At 50.5% G+C, this 14,655-nt stretch overlaps 1 protein-coding gene across 1 annotated transcript; it reads left to right on the forward strand.

The window, feature by feature from the left end:
* The first annotated feature begins 244 nt into the window (after positions 1–244).
* Positions 245–14,655, forward strand: gprc5ba (G protein-coupled receptor, class C, group 5, member Ba). The gene is made up of 4 exons (XM_061224870.1): positions 245–1,180; positions 9,646–10,678; positions 11,151–11,263; positions 13,466–14,655. The coding sequence occupies exons 2-4, from the start codon at positions 9,652–9,654 to the stop codon at positions 13,508–13,510; spliced, it is 1,185 nt and encodes a 394-aa protein (XP_061080854.1). The 5' UTR covers positions 245–1,180; positions 9,646–9,651; the 3' UTR covers positions 13,511–14,655.

The following is a 14,655-nucleotide window of genomic DNA, read 5'->3' on the forward strand; positions in this document are numbered from 1 at the left end:
ACGGGAAATCGTTACAACAAAACGCGCTCACACTCAGATATGCTTCGCATTCACATCAGGCAGAGGAGAGCAGGCACGGGGCGGGAGCTGTCAGTCACTGCACGCCTCTCCGTGAATTGATAGAGTTGAACAGCTGAAGAGGAGGAGGAGGAGAGAGAGAGAGAGAGAGAGAGAGAGAGAGAGAGAGAGAGAGAGAGAGAGAGAGAGAGAGAGAGAGAGCATCGCGGCACACCGTTTCGGAGGATTGCTTCTCCCGCAAACCAGTTCGGAAAGAGGGAGAGAGATGGGGAGAGTGTAAACTACTACAGGCTACTCTAGAGACATTAGTCTAAGTACTACCCGGATCATTGTTTTCATTATCGTCTACGCAGGGGGTGTGCAAGACCAACTAGCCTAAAACAAAGCACCCCCCAAACCCGCCCCCATCCCCGCGAGACAATACACTGGACACTGCTGTATGAGCGCCCAGCTCGGAGGCAAGATCTTCGATATCCGAGGAGACGAGCGGGGGTGACAACCGCCTCCGGGATTCTATTTTTGGGGTCGGAGGAGGAACGCAAAAGACAGAAGAAAGAAGAGAAGGGTGGACAGCAGACGCATCCCTAATTCTGTCATGCTTTCTCTCTCTCTGGAAAGGGATTAACATACTGCGGGTTATGCGGAGCATCGGGTTGACACGCACTGGTGATGCGGTCCGTCGGGAGGTAGAGAGTGGGGACCAGTAACTAGATTCCGGCTGCCTGACTGTCTTCGGCATCCCACCACAGATAACAGGCTGTGTGTAGTCAACACTTTTCATTTATTTAAGCATTTCTTTATTTATTTATGGCAAGGCAGTTCTTTCGTGAACGCGCCACTGAACAAAGGAATTAAGGAAAAGACATCGCGAAAAGAACCACCGAACCCCGGCAGTCCTAAATAAGTCCACTCTCCTTTTTTGTATGACTTGTCGACTACACGAGAAGAGGGATATTGTGTTATTGGAGGTGCATCATCGAACCCTGCTCCCAAATTTGTTTGGGGCTCTGCGTTGAGTCGTTGCGTAAACGTCAGAGGTGCCTGGAGAGTGCCATCACAAGCTCAGAGGGGAAGTTTAAATACGAAATGTGACATTTCTTAAATCACCTTAAACACGTGACACGTGCGTCCAGCAATCGAGGATTTGTTTACATCTCACAAGGTAGGTTCTCCCACCCTTTCCTCTTGCATCGATCGATCGGTCAATGAGATTGTGGTGGGTGCTTGCGCGGTTTTCACCATATCCATCAATATCACTAGCCTCATACCATGTCTTCAACGCACCGCCCATGTCATTTAATTGAACGCTAGCGATCATTCACATTGTCCAAAAAGTTAGACGTTATCTACTGACTGTCATTGTCATTGTGATTCACGAGGTGCCGTGAAATAGACGGTGCCATTGCACCAACCACGGTTTTAAAAATGTACGCTCCCCTCACAATGGTATTCTTGGAGCAGAATACCAGTGTGGTCACGTGGTCTCCTAGAGAGGGGTCAGATATAAGTTTACACTGGATGAATGGCACGTGGTCCTGACCTTAGGGGTCACTGGAAAAGCACATAACCCACGTATAAGCACTATAGGAACCAGTCGCATATCATTTAGCCTAAAGCACCATTCATGTGTAGGTAGGCATTTTCAAAGTACATATATCTACAGTACCAAATGCCAAAGTCCTTTATGCAGTCTCTCTGTTATTGAATCAAGCTTATTTTTGGTGGTTATGTTCCAGCAATGCATGCCTTTAACATTATGTTTGCTCAGTGTGGTGGTTAGGAGTTTTATTATTCACTGTGTTACTACATTTCTGTATATTTGGAGTAGCATAACATTATTGTAAGATTCTAATAAGAAGGAAAATGTCTATAAACAGAAGTATGTCTATTTATGCAATATAAAAAAGATTATTGGCTAAAAGACTTCAATGACACCCTGGACACACATACACTGACCCAGTCCCCCAAAACACGCACACACAGGCACAGACATAGACACACACACACACACACACACACACACACACACGTATACTCATATATTCACACACTGACTGCCAGTGAAGTGATACTCTTTTTTTAGGTATACGGATAATCTCCCTTCCTCAGAAACAATGCAGTTTGTTTTAATGTCCAGGAGCCGAACAATGACCTGTGAATTTCCCTGTGGCCACTGCCATAGTCAGCATTGTTTTGGAAGGCTTTCTAAAAAAAGCCGTTTTTGATGAGATATTCAGTTTCAGGGTTCAGCCAATGTGATCAACTGCTGCTCTTACCTCAGCTGTTGTCTTGAGGAGAAAACCTGGCACCAGATTTTCAGGACAGGTTGTGAGTCATACCTACTTTTGGCCCAAACATCCTATAGCAAGGAATTATGTGACTTATTTGTTGTATGCTATTTATTTATTATATGTTGGACACGAGGGGCCTGTTTCACAGGTATAGAGTAAGCTTAGTTCTAGACTAAATTCAATTTTGAATAGAGATTCTCCATACAAAACTCAATTTAGTCCAGGACAAAGCTTAATCTGTGTTTGTGAAAGCAGCCCCTCGTGTTATAGGGTGTGGAATGAAGTGTAAGGGTGGCGTGTTGTTCTGATATAGTCAGGTCTTCTGAGGAAGGTGACATTTTCCCTGGGAAAGGAACCAGTGTGTGTCCACCTGTATTCAATGGACAGGACTTAGTGGGAGTTTTGTGTGTGAGTGTGTGTGTGTGTGTGTGAGTGTGTAAGAGAGTGTTTTTTTGCATATGGATGTTTGCACATTGTGTAAATGAATTTGTACAGTATGTGTGTGCCTGTGTTTGTGTGTGTGTGTGTGTGTATGTGCATGTTTGTGTGTGTGAGTATGTTTGCGTTTGTGTGTCTGTACGTATGGATGCCTTTGGGTGTGTACCTGTGTTTGTGTGTGTGTGTGTGTGTATGTGCACGTTTGTGTGTGTGTGTATGTGCGCATTTGTGTGTGTGTGTGTGCTCATTTGTGTGTGTATGTGTGTGTATGTGTGCGTGTGCATGTTTGTGTGTGAGTGTGTGTGCATGTTTGTGTGTGCGTGTTTGTGTGTCTGTATGTGCGCGTGTGTGTGCATGTTTGTGTGTGCATGTTTGTGTGTGTATGTGTGTGTGTGTGTGTGTGTGTGTGTGTATGTGCATGTGTGTGTATGTGTGTGTGTGTGTGTGTATATATGTGCGCGTTCGTGTGTGTGTGTGTGTGTGTGTATCTTGCATGTATGGGTGCATGTAGACACGTGTGTGCAGGTGAGCGTACGTGGGTTCACACAGGCCGTGCTGCAGGAGGAGAATAACAGCCTCTGTGGGCTTAATGTTGATCCAGGAACCAGCAGCGTTTGATTTGTGCCAGGCCAGTTCTAATGTCTACTCTCATAACATAAAAGTGTCCTTTTGGCCGCTGTATCATTTGCCATATATGAATGCGTTCTTGGGAGACCGTGATTACGGTGGACTGCGGGTCGGACCGCGGTAGGCCAGGGGAGGCATCGCGCTCGCTCGGAAACCAACATGTCCCCGAGTTCCGAGCCAGGCCCGGTGATGGGAGAGATTAAACGATCTGACTGTTAATTGCCAGCCCAATTAGCATATGGCCACAGTGTGAGACCAGTCACATGCTAATGAGTCCTAATTACCAGATCTGAGCGTACCTCCTGAGCCTATGGGACGAGCGGGGAGGGGGGGATCACTTCGCACCTTCAGGAGCGGGGTGTTTTTAAAAAAAATGTTTTTCCCGTGTTGACGGCGCCTGGCCACTGCAGGGCCGGTCGGGTCACAAAGACCTGACCCCTGACCCGTGACCCGTGACCCGTGACCTTACTGTTAAAAAAAGACATTATCCTTGTACAAAAATGAAATCTTCAGGGGGTTAAAAAAATGATGACTGCAGCGTTGGCCAGTAGCAGCGTTTGGTACGGACCACGTGCGATTGAACAGCGCGGGGGTTACTTCCTGTCCAGATGCTGGCGAAAGCCGCCCCTCAGCTGAGAGGGGGCAGTCAGGGGGGAGCGCGGCACAGAGAGCGGGCAGATGTCGGGTGCAGGTGTTAACGGGTTAGGGAGGGCTGCCATGTTGCAGTGCGGCTGTGGCTTAGACCGGCACTTCCTGACCAGCGCGCCACTCTAGTCTGTCATCAGGGCGGGTCAGTCGTGCCGTGTGAAAAGTCACATTTCACATTTCCAATGAATTTACACAACTTAAATGAACAAATTCACATCCGCAAAAGTCCAAATAAATGTAAAGGTATGCATATTGCGTAATTGTAAGCCGGGGAGAACACTTAGACGGACGGAGAAAGGTCACGTGACTCCAGTGTGTCATCCTGCAAGGTCAAGGGGGCCATGTGAAAAATCCTTTAAGAAAAAAACGTGAAGTTCAAATTACTTTGAAATCTCAAATGAACAAATAAAACGCACATAAATGCGAATAAAATGTATGAATTCAAACCTCGAAAGAACATATGCCTCGGCCTGGTCTTGACAGGTCACATCGATGTCAGTTTGAGATTGGTGAGCAGTGGAGGGACGAAGGCTGGAACACTGGCTTGGACTTAATAATACTAGCACAAAATAATGGAACATTTTAGAAAAGTTGTTTGTTTTTTTATCATAAGACTAAACAAATTTTAGGACTGCCCTTACTTAGATTCCACTTAAGTCTTGTAAATGACTGTAAGCAGGACATAAAGGAGAACTTTAGTTGCAGACACTACAGTAAAAAAAGGTGATATATTGAGGTGGTACTGATCAGGTCAGGCAGGTAGTTTCAAGTTTGAACCGATTTCTTCTCACCTCTGAGTTTGAAATATCCAGTCATATTTACAAACCTTCACAGTCTCATTGCTGAAAAGCCCTGAATCATTTCATCACAAAGCAGACAGACACATGCTCACCTTCATATGGCAGGCTGCTAGGCGTTGCTTCTTTGCACTGCAAAATCCAGGAGCTCAGCTGCTCAGTCATTATCCTGGAGGAGTGCCATTCACGCATAGCTCGCACGGGCAGACTGCAGGCACCCAGTCCACCGATGGAGTCGCCGGTCTCTGATGCCCTCCATGGTTACCGCCGCTACGGCCAATAATCTGCCTTTGAATCAGCAGGCCATGCATCGCTACCTGGTTGCCAGGCAACATGTTGGGGAAAAGGGGGAAGAAGAAAAAAAGAAAAAAAAGAGGAGCCGTTGCTTGTGCCAACAACTTTATGAGCACAAGCAGCCCTGCCCTGTTTTAGGAGTATACTGCACTCTTATGGTTGATGAACTGAATGTGAGAGAACTGAAGTACCCTCATAATGTGTTCTTCCAATCAGCTTAACAACAAGTAAACCTTATGCCTGGATCCAATTAGAGATGATGTTCCTCTTTTGTCCTTGCAGTTATCAACTAATGAATTCTCTCTCATCTATTGGAACTTTCCTAAAATCAATACATGTCCCTTCCCTTTCAGAGGAACATCAATCAAGCACCCAAATTAATAGCCAACTATACAATTACTACAATTTGTAGTCTAATTTAGGGACCCTCACATCACAGCTGTTGTAATTTATTTCTATCTCAATGCATTAAATATGCATTCAATTCCTAGCTAAGTGCACGACTTAGTTCAAATTAGGTATTTTCGGTAACACAACCACATAGGACACAAAGATATAGTTATATTGCTGGCTGTTAATTTGGCAGTGTAATTATTGATAATGTGGTTAAGATGTTAACTGCGAAAGCAAAGAGTGGTTTACCCTGATGGAACTGAATACAACACTGCAGTCTGATTGGCAGATCAGTTTCCTCTATTCTTAGCAGTAATTGGCCAAAAACACACTCTCCTGTGTGCATGCTAATCACACAGCTTTCCTAGCCATCAGGCACGGCATGACCTAGAGTGTAATTTGGAAGAATGGCCTTGAAAGCTTTGGTTATGCATTTGGTATTTTTATGACAGGCTGACACCATTAATTACAACAGAGCCAGGTGCAGTAGCAGTGTGCAGCAGGGTGTAGTTGTGTGCAGTGGTGTGCAGTAAGTGGGCAGCAGGGTGTAGTTGTGTGCAGTGGTGTGCAGTAAGTGTGTAGCAGGGTGTAATAGCACTGTGCAGCAACAGTGTGCACCAATGTGCAGTGGTGTGCAGCAGTGTAGTGGAGTGTAGCAGTGTGCAGTAGCAGTGTGTAGCAGTGTGCAGTAAGATTGTGTACTAGTGTGCAGTAACAGTGCTAAGCAGTGTGCAGTAGCAGTGTGTCATGTTGTAGCTGTAATGGTATGTAGCAGTGTGCAGTATCAGTATGTAGCAGTGTTCAGCAGTGTGCAGTATCAGTGTGTAGCAGCGTGCAGTAGCAGTGTGTCATGGTGTAGCTGCAGTGGTATGTAGCAGTGTTAAGCAGTGTGCAGCAGCAGTGAGTCGTGGTGGAGCAGTACTGGTGGGTAGCAGTGTGCAGTAACAGTGTTCAGCAGTATCAGTGTGTAGCAGTGTTAAGCAGCGTGCAGTAGCAGTGTGTAGCAGTGTTAAGCAGTGTGCAGTATCAGTGTGTAGCAGTGTTAAGCAGTGTGCAGTAGCAGTGTGTCGTGGTGTAGCTGTCGTGGTATGTAGCAGTGTTAAGCAGTGTGCAGTATCAGTGTGTAGCAGTGTTAAGCAGTGTGCAGTAGCAGTGTGTCGTGGTGTAGCTGTCGTGGTATGTAGCAGTGTTAAGCAGCATGCAGTATCAGTGTGTAGCAGTGTTAAGCAGTGTGCAGTAGCAGTGTGTCGTGGTGTAGCAGTAGCTGTATTTATGTGGCTTCATAGAGGATTCCATAGCAGCAGCGATGCAGTAGAACTGGTGAGAGCTGGATCCCTCTATATTACGTAAGAGAGAGAGTGACAGAGAGCGAGAGAGAGAGGGTGAGAGAAAGAGAGAGAGGGAGGGAAGGAGATAGAGAGGGTGAGAGAAAGAGAGAGAGGGAGAGAGAGAAAGAGAGGATAAGGTTAAGAAAACTGAGAGGTTGGAGAACACTGTTTTGAAGGGGGGGTGGGGGGTCGTCGGACTGAAATCTTTCACAGCTCCTCTTGTCAACCACACAAGAAAGCTAATTGTTAAATTAATCAAAAACGTACACTGAGCCGAAGAGTGAGGCAGATGATGATAAATACAGAGAAAATGAGGGGGGATTGGGGGAGACATAGAGCGATGAACAGAGAGAGAGAGAGAGAGAGAGAGAGAGGAATTAACCTTTAGTGAAATCTGGAGAGTGCTTAAGCCTGCAGTGACTTAGTGGGGGTGGCTGAGCGGTGTATTGTGGGGGGCGGGACTGTTCTTGTTGCTAAGTCTTCACGGTTTCGGGATCCGGGTCTTCAGCTTTATTGAGAGAGGCAGGCCGTGGGGAGGGAGGGAGAGAGGGAGGGAGGCCCCGTTGTACGCCCTGCGGAGGGCGGCGCCAGACCGCCGGCGGCAGGACCAGCATGCCGAGCAGCACGGTCAGGGCTCGGTGTGAGTGACGCCTTCGCTGGCTCACGCCCCACTAACGGCAGCCGGGAGGCGAGAGGGAGACCGAGATTGTGGGAGAAGAGGAGAGGACTGCAGGATTACGATGAGCCCCCCCCACCCCCTTCCTCTTACTGCGCTCTGCCAAACCCCCCTTCCCCCCCCTTCCCCCCAAAGAAACACCCAACCCAGCGCTGCTCTCTGAATGGTGAAAAATCGCCAATCGGATCCTGTCAATTTCAATATGCACTTATTCTCCTTCACATTCACAGGCAGTGATTTAGCATTCGGCCGCCAAAATAGCAGAAAGGCTGCTAAACGTTCTAGTTTCCCGAACAATATTATAAAAGATTCAAGGGATTGTCAGTGTTATATAGTACAGCGTACTAAAAATAGTGTTGGCGAATGAGTATAATATCATACATTTCGAGCGTATGTGTAGGCAGTTGCGTTGTGAAATGGCCGTCACGGCGTAGGGACTGATGTATTTGAAGAGGCAGAGAGAGACTGCGCTGGCGATGTTAACGTGTTTACGTACAGTACGAGACCGCGCTCGTTCTCCCTCTCCGCTTACTTACGGTCTCCTCTACGGACTCCTTCCACAGCCTCCGCTCAGCAGAGGCGGCTGCGCGGCACAAGATGGAAACGGCCGCGCTGATTCAATAAAGCCCAGACTGGATGTTTTACTTGCGGGAGGAAATGAAATGGCTTCGCGCGCGGAGCTGTGGCTGCGGCTCCCTCGCGTTTCTGGGCGAGGGTTTTGCGTTTCTGGGCGAGGGTTTTGCGTTTCTGGGCGAGGGTTTTGCGTTTCTGGGCGAGGGTTTTGCGTTTCTTGCGTTTCTGGGCGAGGGTTTTGCGTTTCTGGGCGAGGGTTTTGCGTTTCTGGGCGAGGGTTTTGCGTTTCTGGGCGAGGGTTTTGCGTTTCTGGGCGAGGGTTTTGCGTTTCTTGCGTTTCTGGGCGAGGGTTTTGCGTTTCTGGGCGAGGGTTTTGCGTTTCTTGCGTTTCTCGGCGAGGGTTTTGCGTTTCTTGCGTTTCTCGGCGAGGGTTTTGCTTTTGTTCTCTAGACCGGAAGCTTCTCCACTGCGTGACGCACGGTGGCCTCGTCGCGTGTGAAACCGGGGGAAACGACGGAAAGCCACTTCACACAGGACGGAGGACGGAGGGCGAGAGTCAAGAGTTCCTGCTGTTAGTCATGCAGGATATCAGTGACGCACATGCGCGCACACACATGCACACGCAGACACGTACACACACACACACGAGCTCACGCGCAAACACAAGCATACGCACGTACATGCAGGTGTGCACACACACGCAGACACGTACACGTACACACACACACACACACACAAGCTCACGCGCAAACACAAGCATACACACGTACATGCAGGTGCGCACACACATGCAGACACGTACGCACACACACACACAAGCTCACACGCAAACACAAGCATACACACATACATGCAGGTGCGCACACACATGCACACGCAGACACGTACACACACACACGAGCTCACACGCAAACACAAGCATACACACATACATGCAGGTGCGCACACACATGCAGACACGTACACACACACACACAAGCTCACGCGCAAACACAAGCATACACACATGCATGCAAGCGCGCTCACACACATGCACACACAGACACATAAGCACACACACACACACACACACACAGACGCAGACACACACACACACACACACACACACAGACGCAGACACACACAGACGCAGACACACACACACACACACACACACAGACGCAGACACACACAGATGCAGACACACACTATACCAGCTGATCATTGGGCTCAGTGTGATGTGACTGACTGAGTCATACCATGTAAAGCAGTGCATTGTTTCACTTGAGAACTAAACCTCCCTGTGTCTGTCTGTCTGCCTCTCCCCATCTCTCTCCCCTTCTCTCTCACCCTTCCCACTCTCATTCTGTCTCTCTCTTCTCTCGGGGTTCCTCCTGAGACTTCTTCCCGTTGGGGAGGTTTTCATTCTACTCAAGAGGTTTTTCTTTTTTTTACCTCACACGCTTGCTAATTTAGGGGTCCAGGTCTGGTATTAGCTGCTCTTTTATTGAGACCATGTTATGTAAAAAGCTCTACGCAAATAAAGCTGAACTTGCCTTCCCTCCCTCCTCTCCCCTCTCCAGTCAGTGATGGCCGGGTTCCCCGTTCTCCTGCTGCTCTCCCTGTCCCTGGCGGCGGGCGGCTCCTCGTGGGAGGACGAGGAGGCGGCGGTGCCCCTGGGCTGCGGGGTCCTGGGGCTGCGGAGGCCCTACACCAAGCTGTGCGACCTGGAGGCGGTGTGGGGGGTGGTGGTGGAGGCGGGCGCGGCGGGGGGCGCCCTGGCGGCCCTGCTCCTGGGGCTGGTGCTCCTGGGGCGGCTGCGCTCCGTGTCCGAGGCGGAGAAGCGCAGCGGCGTGGGGCCCCTGCTCCTGCTGCTGACGGGGGCCACGGGGCTGTTCGGCCTCAGCTTCGCCTTCCTGGTGGAGAGCGACGAGCGTCTGTGCATCGTGCGGCGCGCCCTGTGGGGGGCGCTGTTCGCGCTGTGCTTCTCCTGCCTGCTGGCGCAGGGCTGGCGGCTGCGCCGGCTGGCGCGGGGGGGCCGCAGCCCGGGGGGGTGCGTGCTGGTCGCCGCGGCGACCGGGCTGACCCTGGTGCAGGGCATCGTGGCGGCCGAGTGGCTCCTGCTGACCGTGCTGCGGCTGGGCCAGCCCGCCTGCCAGTTCCAGCCGCTGGACTTCGCGCTGGCCTGCACCTACGTGGTGGCGCTGCTGCTGGCCGCGCTGGGCACGGCGGCCGCCTCGCTGTGCGGGAAGGAGCGGAGGTGGCGCTGCAGCGCGGCGTGGCTGCTCCTGGCCTGCCTGGCCTCCGTCCTGCTCTGGGTGGCCTGGCTGGGCTTCTATCTCTACGGCAACGAAGCGCTGGGCCGCTCCCCCGCCTGGGACGAGCCGGCGCTGGCCGTGGCGCTGGTGTCGCAGGGCTGGGTGCTGCTGCTGCTCCACGCCTTCCCGGAGGCGCACCTCCTCCTGCGGCCCGCCCCCCAGCCCTCCGCCCCCGACTACTTCGACACCTCCCAAGCCCCGTCCCGCATGCGGGAGACCAGCTTCGACGAGGACGTCCCCCTCTCGCACCGGCAGTTCGTGGAGAACCAGAGCTACGCCTTCGACGAGCACAGCGCAGGTACGGGAAGCAGGCGGCCATTTTGTGTCATGCGGTGTGAGTCATGTTGGGTCTGTTTCTTCTTTTGAAAGAAGATTCGGGAGAGGAGCTTTCCCTAAAGCACTGTCTCTACTCACCCAGACTCCCTCCATTCTCAATCCGAACCCCTTCCTGTCAGCAGTTTCTGGTACCGCTCCTCTTCGTCCCAACCTTCCTCTTCCTCTTCCTCTTCCTGCTCCTGCTCCGTGAGGTCCACGGAGGGGTCAACAGCCTCGTCCTAAAGGCCAGGTGTGATCCCTTCCCCGGACGTCCGAGCCCAAAACCCTAAATTAATAAAAAAACTAAATTCCTTCTTTCTGTCCTGGAAGCTACCGAATGTTCAGACTACTCCGGCATGTGTGCATGTCTGCATGCGTGTGCGTGCGTTCGGAACACGCGCAGGCTGAGAGAGCCTCCGGGTCGCCTTGGTGACCGCGGCGCTCTGTCTCCGCAGGGTTGCGTGCGGGGGGGAACGGGAGCAGCGGGACGGGACCCAGGCCCAGCGCCCCCTTCAGGAGCAACGTGTACCAGCCCACCGAGATGACCATGATACTGAACGGGGGAGCGGTGAGTCCTACTGCCTCTGCACCAAGAATAACCAGAGTATGCACACTAACACAGGAGTGAACTGTGACTCCAGAGTATGCACACTAACACAGGAGTGAACGGTGACTCCAGAGTATGCACACTAACACAGGAGTGAACTGTGACTCCAGAGTATGCACACTAACACAGGAGTGAACGGTGACTCCAGAGTATGCACACTAACACAGGAGTGAACTGTGACTCCAGAGTATGCACACTAACACAGGAGTGAACTGTGACTCCAGAGTATGCACACTAACACAGGAGTGAACTGTGACTCCAGAGTATGCACACTAACACAGGAGTGAACTGTGACTCCAGAGTATGCACACTAACACAGGAGTGAACTGTGACTCCAGAGTATGCACACTAACACAGGAGTGAACGGTGACTCCAGAGTATGCACACTAACACAGGAGTGAACGGTGACTCCAGAGTATGCACACTAACACAGGAGTGAACGGTGACTCCAGAGTATGCACACTAACATAGGAGTGAACTGTGACTCCAGAGTATGCACACTAACACAGGAGTGAACTGTGACTCCAGAGTATGCACACTAACACAGGAGTGAACTGTGACTCCAGAGTATGCACACTAACACAGGAGTGAACGGTGACTCCAGAGTATGCACACTAACACAGGAGTGAACTGTGACTCCAGAGTATACACACTCAATCACAGGAATGAACAGGAAAGGTGTGTGTGTGTGAGAGCATGAGTTAGAGAGTGTGTGTGTGTGTGGGTGTGTGTGTGTAAAAGCTGTGTCTGTGGGAGTGTGTGTGTGTGTGTGTGTGTGTAAAAGCTGTGTCTGTGTGAGTGTGTGTGTGTGTGTGTGTGTGTAAAAGCTGTGTCTGTGTGAGTGTGTGTGTGTGTGTGTGTGTGTGTGTGTAAAAGCTGTGTCTGTGTGAGTGTGTGTGTGTGTGTGTGTAAAAGCTGTGTCCGTGTGAGTAATAGCTCAGTCCTGCAGTCCCTCTCCTGAGTGATGCTAGCTGTCTGCAGGGCTGTCTGGCCCCTGTGTTTCTGCAGGATGAATAGGGCTGTGGCTTTCACCGGTGGCTGCCCTCCAATCACAGCCACTATATATAACCCCCACAGAGCAGGGAGATACAAACGCTCCTCTAACGCTGCCCCAATGCTCAGGGAACGCATGTCCAAGTCCATTAGCGGCCTTACGGTTAGCCTCTGGAGCATGAAAAAAGCATGGATTTCCACTGCAGATACCCACATACGCATGTGCACGCACACCCGCTCACGCTCACATGCACACGCACACGCAAACACGCAAACACGCAAACACACACGCACATCTTAGTCAGAGCGGCTGGTCACTGGTCACATTAGGTGATCAGGCCGGTTTAGCAGCAGTCATGAACGGTGCGTGTGTGTGTGTGTGTGTGAGTGTGTGCGTGCGTGCGTGCGTGTGTGTGTGTGTGTGAGTGTGTGTGTGAGTGTGTGTGTGCGTGCGTGCGTGCGTGCGTGCGTGCGTGTGTGTGTGTGTGTGTGTGTGAGTGTGTGTGTGCGTGTGTGAGTGTGTGTGTGCGTGTGTGCGTGTGCGTGTGTGTGAGTGTGTGTGTGCGAGTGTGTGTGTGCGTGTGTGTCTGTGCGTGCGTGTCTGTGTGTGCCTGTCATGTGCATGTGTATGCATATCAAACAGATCGCAGGCCAAAATACATCAGCCACATATGCATTTGCAAAGGTGCTCTCAATCTCATTTATAAATGAATGCATTTGAGTGGCAGGTGAGACAGCGGAGTGGGGGCTTGGATGGGGCTAACAGCAGTTCATTTACATACTCAGGCAGGAAAGGGTATTTGATGTGTCTGGGTATGGGGGGGCTCCCAGAACCGAAAAATGTGAAGGGCGGGGATGGTGCAGGACCTTTCATTGGGGCAGGGAGGGGAGCAAGGTTGTTGATGGCTGTTTGTGAAATGCATTTGCATTTTAACTCTCCCCCTCACACCAACTGTGGTTGTGTTAGCATGGAGTGGAACTAAGTTTAACCTGTGCACTCTGACTAGGGTGTGAGCAGGTCAAACCAGAAGAATAACTGTCTGTCTGTCTGTCTGTCTGCCTGTCTGTCTGTCTGTCTGTCTGTCTGTCTGTCTGTCTGTCTGTCTGTCTGTCTGCCTGTCTGCCTGTCTGTCTGTCTGTCTGTCTGTCTGTCTGTCTGACCCCTCACAGGTCCCGTCTGCACCCCCCACCTACACAGGGAGACAGCTTTGGTGAAGGGGCGGAGAGGAGAAGAGGAGAAGAGGAGAAGAGGTGCCTGTATCCGATGGGGTTGTTCAAAGGTCTTCAGATAGGGGGAAGTTTTTTTTTCTGGGTACCAACAGGGTCCCCCAAAGTGCCGTGTACGGAGAGGCAAAGGAAATGACGGTTGACGTTCACACTGCGGTGTGAGACTGGGACAAGGCTGGGACGTGAGAAACGGAAAACACGGGACTTGGGAATCGGGACTCAGGGTTTGTGACTGGTAATTTGGGTTTTGGGACTCGGGACTCGGGTGGGAAGAGGGCAGGGCTGAAAGAACAGGGTAAAAGCTAAGGTGCGCTGAAAAGTTTAGTAACTCACTGCAGGCAAGATTTGCATTTAATTTTCTCCTTTTTAAAACGTCTGGAAGATGTTTTAGACAAGAGCAGCATTTTAGAGTTCAGAAAGCTGATAAATACATTCACTTTTTATTGTTCTAAAACCGTTATAAAAGTGGTATATAAAAGCAGTAATAATCTCCAAATGAGTTTCAGTTTACCACATCACAAACAGATGCTGTGGAAGATAAACTTTTGTGGTCCTGACTGGTACTTATTTCTGAAGGAGCCCATAGTGATAATATAGAACAGCTTTAACAGTAGGGAATTACTATCCAAAGTCTTTTAATTTTCTTTTAGATGGAGAAAAAATTCTGGTGCAAAAGGGCCACTGTGCAGCAGGAGTCTAATTTGAAATCACACCTACCTGAGTCACACTGACGTCTAACCTCTGAGCCAAGGGGAATGTTTAACCTCCCAAAGGAGAATATTACAGGTAGACACACCTGCCCCGCACCTGAACCAGCACTGAACCCCACCTGAATCGCCTCACCCCAGATCGGATGTCCAGTCCGCACAAGTTTCTGGCAGGTGTGACCCACAAACTATGAAGGTGGGGGGTTGTTGGCCTCAGCTCTCCACTTCCTGTTCCAGGGATAGTGCGGCAGCTGTTGACTGTGAGCTGCGCAGGTGTTTTCTGTGGTCTGGCCATCAGGAGACCAAGTACTGTAAGGGGTGGGAACAGAATCAGAAACAGGATTGCTGAAACCAGTTTCTATCAGTTGTGGTCAAGCAACCAAAAAAAGAAAGAAATGACAAGGCCTGTGTGAGCACTGACCATGA

Source organism: Conger conger, chromosome 16 (genome assembly GCF_963514075.1).
Source record: "Conger conger chromosome 16, fConCon1.1, whole genome shotgun sequence".
Lineage (NCBI taxonomy): Eukaryota > Metazoa > Chordata > Actinopteri > Anguilliformes > Congridae > Conger > Conger conger.